This window comes from Gigantopelta aegis, chromosome 3 (genome assembly GCF_016097555.1).
Source record: "Gigantopelta aegis isolate Gae_Host chromosome 3, Gae_host_genome, whole genome shotgun sequence".
In the NCBI taxonomy this organism is placed as follows: domain Eukaryota; kingdom Metazoa; phylum Mollusca; class Gastropoda; order Neomphalida; family Peltospiridae; genus Gigantopelta; species Gigantopelta aegis.
This window is the reverse complement of record NC_054701.1, coordinates 51,107,642-51,116,975: the sequence shown is the minus strand read 5'-3', so window position 1 is coordinate 51,116,975 and position 9,334 is coordinate 51,107,642. Positions and strand designations below refer to the sequence as shown.

The window sequence follows — 9,334 nt, the reverse complement described above, 5'->3', positions numbered from 1 at the left end:
TCCGTGCAAGTCTTTTTGTAGTAAAGTTGCAAAGAGTTTATAAATATCTACACCATAAAATACATATGGAAATAACTGTAGTGAAATAATTATTCAGGTAGTAATCTGACTTGGCTGCATGCATAACATTATTTAAGTCACTCTCCACCATTGTTCCGCATATATTAATGTTTTCATTGTTATAATGCTGATAAGTTGTACAACTTGACGCAATAAAGAATTTAAACTGGCTAATTAGGTCCCCAAAGTGTAATTATTGTTTAGTAAGTGTTAGTCCGTTGTTTCGCAGCTCGTCATGGTGTTTGTCTCTATCCTAGTTCAATTTTTACAAGTAAATAGACTGGCAAGCGTACCACTAAATGTTTACAAATGCATATATCTGTCTGAAGCGTAATTATGTTAGTGTTAGACCCATTGTAAATAGTTTACTTGGAGATTCTTGTTAGGATTTACTAAATCATTTAGAACGAAAACTTGTTTGTAGCCCGGTATATTTAATAACAACATGGCCGAGAACTTACGTGTACGTACAGTGAGTGGCGATTCAATTAAAACGTCAAGCGAATTCAGCATAGATGAAGCTTTCATAAAAAAGACTGGTCCATATTTGGAGGGAAATATGAAATTACTGGATACAATGTATGTAGCTGATGTTAATTTTAACCTTTTAATTTACTAATTAGATGTTTTTGAGATAAACATTTTCCACAAATTTGTTAAAAAAATAATTTGCTACCATTTTACCTTTTCTTTGCTCCACTTCCATTAAAACTGTCTGACTCTCACTCAGATTGTTTTCACAAATAAATTACACAATGTTGAAGTTTGTTTTGTTTTTAACGACACCACTAGAGCGGGTAGTACTATTCACCAAGCTCAACTGAGAATCCCGAAAGCAACCAAGAACTACAGACCGAAAGAGATATTAAAGCCGCACACCCTAGTTCCATCCAGCGAAAATAAATTATAATATGGTTAATCTACAAACCTGTAACACACTTAGATCACATTTTTATCAAATGGAGTGAAAAAGCAGGTTTTATATTGATAAATACCATGGGAATCCCCATGTCCCAATTGCTTGAAGTAATTTTGAAAGTTAGTATTCTGATGTCACTGGTAGATGTCGCTCGAAGCACAACAATGCCTATGTCACGACAAATTTCACAGAGTGTGCACAGACTTGGGGTGCGTTCTTTTCACCTCTCCTGAACATGTTCCAACTGTTTTGTCCTGGTTGTATCCCCTCTCCAGATATTGTAAGACTTAGCAAAATTATTGGTTTTAAGGGTTTGTAACGTTTTGTATTGAGACACTTACTTGTCTGAACTTTATTGTTACTGAAAATTTTCACGAACTGTGAAGAAAAATCTCACAAATTAACAACAAGCAAACGACAACAAATCGTTGATTACTGAAAAGTAGACGGGTCCCGGTATACCTTATTTTTAATATTTAAAAAAATATATATCTCTTCGGTACACTTGCTCCATTATGACCCCTCCCCCCAAAAAACCCACACCAAACAAACAAACAAAATCTAATTCATGTTTTTAACTCAAAGTACCATATTTTCTATGATCATTCTATAGTAACGGGTTAAAATAAAAAATAAAAAAATATTCATATTAAAGGGACACGCCCTAGTTACGGCTAGTTGTTAACCATTACGGTGTTGTTTTTCGCTATTAAACCCATTTTTTCACAAATAAAATTGCACTTTACTTACATTTTATTATTTAGAATACACATTTCCATTCACCTGAAGTGTTTTTTAGTAATCCTGGTAATCATGATGTTTGTAAAACCACGAAATGCATTTTTTGTATTTCTTAACCTCCTGGTAATCATGATGTTTTATAAAATATTCCAAATGTTTCGAAATGCATTTTTTTTTGTATTTTTAACAGATCGGCTAATGGTGATTAAAATTAGGCAAAAAATCGAAAAAGTTGCGTTTACTTACGGGCATTTGTGGCCAGCTGCCAGTATTTATGTCCATTATTCCCGATAACAGTGGTTTTCGGACTCGAGAATATTGCAATATTTGGGAATTTTCGTTGTTGGTAAAAACGTTTTATGCAAATTAGCTGTTACAATCCAATCTATCGATCCCTGAATCCGCGACGTTTTGTTGTCAGAGCGAATCTTCCTGTGTAAACACCACAGACGTTTGGTAGTATACGACGTGACCATTATCATTTTGGTGCGGTTTGTTTTTTCGTGCACAAGGTGTCGCGCAAGAGCGAATCAAGACGTTGGTATACCACGTGACCATTATCATTTTTGGTGCGGTTTGTTTTTTCGTGCACGGTTCGCGCAATCAACATCCGATTTGTTGTCGTTTGCTTGTTGTTCATTTGTGAGATTTTTCTTCACAGTTCGTGAACATTTTCAGTAACAATAAAGTTCAGACAAGTAAGTGTCTCAATACAAAACGTCTTACGATATCTGGAGAGGGGATACAACCAGGACAGAACAGTTGGAACATGTCCAGGAGAGGTGAAAAGAACGCACCCCAAGTCTGTGCGCACTCTGTGAAATTTGTCGTGACATAGGCATTGTTGTGCTTCGAGCGACATCTACCGGTGACATCAGAATACTAACTTTCAAAATTATTTCAAGTAATTGGGACATGGGGATTCCCATGGTATTTATCGATATAAAACCTGCTTTTTCACTCCATTTGATAAAAACGTGATGTAAGTGTGTTACAGGTTTGTAGATTAACCAAATTATAATTTATTTTCGCTGGATGGAGCTAGGGTGTGTGGCTTTAACTCATATCCAATTTTCCTTCATTCCGATAGCATTGTTTTTTTGTGTTATTTTTAGGTTTTTTTTACATTCACAAATTAAGGGAAATAAACATATTTCAGTGATAGAAATAAGAGAAAAAAATTACTTATACCAAACAAATTTCTTGTCCGCTAATATTTTCACTTGTCCATGTATGTAGGCACTTGGCTTTTCTTTTTAAACCAATTCGCTTATTACTCTTCACTTCAGATTGCATGTAATTTTGTGACTCAGGTGACTGCAACAAATTGTAGGATTTTTTTACAGTCGAGATAGTTTCAGCATGAAACAAAAAGTCGTAAAAAATTAGTGTTTTTGTTTAGGATTCAATGAAAACCAGTTAAATTGTTCTTGAGCACATTCCATTCAGAACATGTCACTGGTTTTCAACTTTCTCTTTCAGCTGAAGGCCTGGAAATAATTGTTTGGTGGTGCTTGTCGAAATAACCTATCATAAATGAAAATGTGACTGTCACCAAATGTTAAAATAATGTTACTGCTGTCCTTCAGTAATCATGTACTGTTACATAAACTAGTACGTACTAGTTTACATGATGCAGTGAACCTCCTCTAAACAGTAGCCTAACCTCATGTGCCAAATTGGGCCCAAGTAAGTTCGATGGATATCCAGTTTACAGGGGAATTGATGCAAAAGTCTTTGTCGTATTCTGTACACTATTAAATATGGAAAAAGTAATAAAACTGTCAAATAACAACTACAGTCAAATGTGGATAAAATGATGCAGTTTATAAGCACATAGCTTGGGAGGTCGGGGTGTGTTTTCATCATCAGACAAGTTGACGTTTTCTCAAACTTTTGACATGTTGCAATTTCATTTGAAAATGAAATACAGTCGACATCTTTCCACGAATTCAAGCTGAAGTATTTACTTTGTTAAAGACACGTTAAAAACTTAACAACTAAAAAATAAAATTCATGATTGTCCGGTCACTGCGGAAAGGCCTACGAGATGTAAACAAATTCCAATCACGGTCGCAACTCAAATAACTTTATAATAACAAAGCTAGTGATAACCATACTGACTAATGTGTACTTTACTTACTTCAAAATAACGCTTCCATTTAACTTTGGACGCTTAATTGATATTTGTCAAAAATGCAACACAAGCTGTAGTAAAGATACCGTAGATTGACAGCTAACCCGGAGCCTCGTCCAAGGTAATATTCTGCCATAAATGATGACTGCTACCTGTGGGTCCGTGCGGTGTCAGACATACAATTTACATTTTAAAAATAAACACAATGGAACTAGATGATTCGTCTACTAGCTGTTCAGTTTAGAAGGATAGGCCAAAAGATTCATTTAAAGGATGCGTTGGTTGTTGACCCATTCTCAATGCATAGGGCTACCTCGGGTCTTTTATTAGACATGCATGGGAAACTTTTCCACGGAAAACGCGAAGGTGTTCTAGTGACAGTTCAAGTATAAGCATGTGCATGATATGGTAAAAAAAACTAAACAAAAACAAACCAACCTTTAAATATGCATTTTAAAACGTACTACATCGCACTGCTTCAACACAGAAATACTTACTCTTAATATTAATTAAGTTTTTGTTTATCAAAGCTTGGCAAATGGCACCTTTGTACAGGACAACTTCCATGACTAGAAGCTTATTTAGGCCTGTAGGAACGATATCTGGAGTGGGAGATGGACACAACCTCTATGGTGGGGAGACGAGCCATATTTTAACTTTTATTTATAATTTATATAGAAAGGGCCTTTTATTTCCAGACTTGTTTTGATAACAAATCAACAAGAAACCACGTGATCAGGCTTATCCCGACCTTTTCACAGGTTTGTTGATCGATCGTAATCTTGTTTTGTCATACACAATTATTTTTAAGTAACTTACTTCATAAAATTCACTGTAGAGATATATGTAAATATAACTTGCACCTAAATAATAAAGTGATAAATGTTAACTGATATGTGTTTAATTTAAATATAGATTAACCGGCCCGTCTAACAGGATTTTGTTTTATCACATTACCGATGATGTAATCAGTAATTCACATAAATCAAAGGAAAACTGACTTTCACATTTGTGGTAAACAGACAACTACTTCGTTTTTTTATAGTTTTTTTTTAAATACGAATGGTATCAAATATAATTTGTTGATCAAATAAATTATATATGTCAGCCGAGACATTCCGAGTGGGAAGTTTGGAACTCAATCGCAACTCCAAGGTATTCCGAATATTCATGAGCTAAGACTATTGTGTTATCAAGACCATGTTTATTTAACTCTCAAACCACGATATTTGTATAACATTTTGTGACGAGACACCGCTGATTTCATTTTAATTTTTTTTAAGTACAACCATTGCTAAAAAAAAATGATACTGTTCTTAAAAAAAAAAAAAAAAATTACTTGTTCGCCAGATAACCACTAAGGTAAATTGTGCTTGTCCGAGTAAATTTTCACTTGTCAGGACAAACGGACAAGTGCTTATTTCGAACACTGTTATTTAGTAATACAGAGCTTACAAGTGCTTTGTATGATATGAAATTGTTCGATACATTTTGGGACTGGTTAATTTTTTGTGGGCAAGTGAAATTTGAGAGATACTTTATGATATGGCCAGCCCTGCTTATAAAAACAACGGCTGTTGTAATGTTTAGCATTACAATGATCTATTTTGGGTGCTAAATAATATTTACACTGCCTTTATAAAAACGAAACCACTTTTATCAGCCAGCGATATCAAAGTGATCAATTCAGACTGATGATATAATAACATAAAATAATATTTATCAGCGTTCGAAATAAGCACTAGCATGTCTGTTTGTCCCAACAAGTGGAAATTTACTCAGATAAGCATAATGTCACGTAGTCCATTCGACAAGTAATTTTTTTTTTACAAAGCAGTATAATAATTTTGAGCAATTGTTGTACTTAAAAACCCACATAAAATCAGCAGTGTCACATCGCAAAATGTGATACAAATATCGTGGTTTGAGTTAAATAAACATGGTCTTGATAACATCATAGTTTTAGCTCGTGAATAAATCAGAATACCTTGGAGTTGTGATCGAATTCCTGAATTCCTCACTCGGAACATCTCGGCTGACATAAATAATTTATTTGATCAACACAGTACTATATTCGATACCATTCGTATTTAAAAAAGGGGAAAACAGTTTATTGTTTTGTTGTTTAAGTTTAAAACAAAGTAGTTGCCTGTTTACTACAAATGTGAAAGTCAGTTTTCCTTTGATTTTTATATGAATTACTGATTACATATCGGTAATGTGATAAAACAAAAAACCTGTTAAATGGGTTAATCTAAGAATAAAAATATATTAGTTAACATTTATTATTTTATTATTTAGGTGAAACTTATATTTACATATATCTCTGCAGTGAATTTTATGAAATACGTTACTCAAAAATAATTTTGTATGACAACAAATTTACGATCAGTCAACAAACCTGTGAAAAGGCGGGATAATTAAGCCCGATCATGTGGTTTCTTGTTGATTTGTTATTAGAACAAGTCTGGAAATAAAAGGCCTGTTCCATATCAATAAAATTAAAAATATGGCTCAATGTCTCCCCACCATAGAAGTTGTGTCCATCTCCCACTCCAGATATTGTTCTTACGAGCCTAAATGAGTGTTAGTCATGGACGTTGCTCGGTACAAATGTGTCATTTGCCAAGCTTTGGTAATCACAAACTTAATATTAAGAGTAAGTATTTCTGAAGCAGTGTGATACAGTACGTCTTAAAATGCATATTTAAAGGTTTTTTGTTTTTTTTTATCATATTATGCGCATGCTTATACTTGAACTGTTACTAAAACTCCATTTTGTGAATCCATACATATAGTAAATATTGTCAAAGAATTGTTCAAAGACAATGTGCTGCTAAAATCTTAAGTTTATTCCTTGGCAGATACAAGTATCCAAACATGAATTAGAATATATAAACCAAGATTTCTCCAGTGAAGGATGTAATTGATAAAGATACATGTGGAAGATAAAACTTGGGTTGGGGGAATTCAAATCAATTGTGTCGTTGAGATTTTTGCTATTGTCAGCCATCAACAGTTTATATAATTAATATACATTGTTGACAGTTTGGCCTATCAGACATTGATGAACAGAAAGAAGAAACTGTCCAAAAACTATAATTTCTTTACTGACTGGGGTTCATATTTTGAATTCCAGTTATATCAGATGATCATAAAAATACCAACAAAAGGCAAAATATAAGATATTAATTCTAAAATATTGGTAAATTGCAAACAAGAATTCTACATACTTAAATGTCTTGCCTATCATAAACGCATTCAGTGCCATTGATAGTGCATCTGTAGATATCCATCTCAATGCATGTCAAAAATGTTTTTAAAACATTAAAAAAAGAATTAAACTTCAAAAAATTAATTTAAATTTTAAAATAATAAAGTTGAAAAACAAAGTTTGACATGCATTGAGGTGAACATTCATAGATAGAACTATAAATGGATCTTTACTGATGCAGAACATGTAATTTATGAGAAATGTAGCTATACATACATGTATGCATGTACAATCAATGTTGAGCTAAATGCAAAAGTTGATCCTGCAGCCAACGAAAAAGTAATACTTACATTTCATCTGTTTAGTTTGTACATGTATTGTAAAGGTAAACCCAAACTCACCAGACTTAGCAACATCAGGATAAACAATGTTGTTAACAACTGGTATGGTTACTGGTTACAAAAGTATATTATATGAATATTATTATTGTATGAGACAGTTCAATTAAATAGGATTTTATGCACTTATTTTTATGATAAAAACACTTAAAACAAGTAAATATTGGTTTCATAAACTACATGTAACAGCATTTCATTGGTAGTATTTGATATACATACCATTTATTAGTTGTTTAAGTGAACTGGACAAAAAGTCACGTCCTGGCTCGTACTGAAATTTTTAAACGTAAATGTTACATCATAAAGAATATTTTTTTAGTAAATTGCTATACAGCATTTAGAAATAGACTGGATATTGTGTTAAACAGTGTATTTCAATAAGTAAACATTCTATCAGGAGAGTAGAGTTTTGGAATTTAAAAAAGATTTTTAGTGAAGGAAATCATAAGAGTGAGAATGTCACGTCCTGGTTTAAATCAATTTAGTGGTTATTAATTATAAATCTAACAATTTTGGCTATTTTAATTATGGTGTATTATGTACAAAGTAGAGCTGGACGGTATACTGTATATTCCGTTCGGTATTGGTATCATGCATGTTAATACCGATTTACCGTACCAACCAAATTTCAAAATACAGAAATTTTGGTGTTGAAAAGTTTTTCCTGTCAGTAAAGCACTAACAATACATATCTGACGAACGCAAAATGTGTTGAGTATAAATCAGATGAGAGCCTTGTGTATGGAATTTAATTTTATTTAGATGAAATTAGCAGGTGAGCCTTAACTCAGGCATGCATTTAAAGCCAAGTATGCCAAAAATACCACTCAGTATCGGTATTGGTGTTATGTCATTACTGTATACCGTACCGATACCGAGGTAAATCACACAAAAAATACTGATATCGATACCGAACCACAAATTTCTATACCGCCCAGCTCTAACTACAGTACAAAGTACTATAAGTAACTGTTCTGGACAATGTTATTAAGATTTATTGGTATTTCAGTGAAACACCTGCAGATGTGATGTCATGTCGATTTAGTCCAGATGGTAGCCATTTGGCTGTGGGATTATGTGATGGGTCAATTAAGGTGAGTAGAAATATGACATTTAAACAGGCCTCGGAAAATTGCGTTGCTTGCACAAATCTAATTTTGCATAACCTATTTTTTGGTTTGTACAAAAGTTTGAGCACCATTTACTAGTACTTGGATATAACAGGTTACGCATAAAGGAAATGGGTTACTTGGATTTATTTCTGCATAACCGATAAATGAGTCACGCAGATTTTCAATTCTTAGAGGCCTGTTTACATACACATACATTTTATACATGTATACACACACACAAATGTACATGTACATATACATATATACTAAATTACATAAATGTAATAAAAGTAACACATGGTTCAAACTTAACGACGGCACTAACACATTGTTCTCGCTGGATGAAAATTAAAGGAGGGGTGAGTCCCCTTCCAATACTACCCACCCTTCCCCACCCCCACCCCCCCAAAAAAGGAGGAAAAAAGATTGTATGACCACTATATTATATATTGTGGACTCTGGATACGCTGATCACTTATTTTGCCCTACTGCTATACATGTACATGTATATATCTGGTACAAAATGTTTGGTACTCTGACACAATTTTTCAAATTTGATGGAATTATTGTTATGTTAATGTAAGTTATTGTAGATTTTTCTGCATTGTTGGTTCAAGTAACAATTAAAAAGTTTCTTCAACTAATAATTATAATAAAATCACAGCAGATTTAATACAATTATTAAGTACTAGTAAGACGAATCATCAGAGACCCATGCTAACAGCAGCACACATATTTTATGGTCTATGGCTT

General features: G+C 33.2%; 1 protein-coding gene across 1 annotated transcript in view; it reads left to right on the top strand.

The window, feature by feature from the left end:
- Positions 1 to 429: 429 nt before the first annotated feature.
- LOC121368201 (POC1 centriolar protein homolog A-like) overlaps positions 430 to 9,334 on the top strand; it is a 34,544-nt gene continuing 25,639 nt past the window's right edge. The window contains exons 1-2 of the mRNA XM_041492833.1: positions 430 to 639; positions 8,479 to 8,563. Of these exons, the coding sequence (XP_041348767.1) occupies positions 506 to 639; positions 8,479 to 8,563 (219 nt within the window). The 5' untranslated portion in view covers positions 430 to 505. The remainder of the gene's footprint in view (positions 640 to 8,478; positions 8,564 to 9,334) is intronic.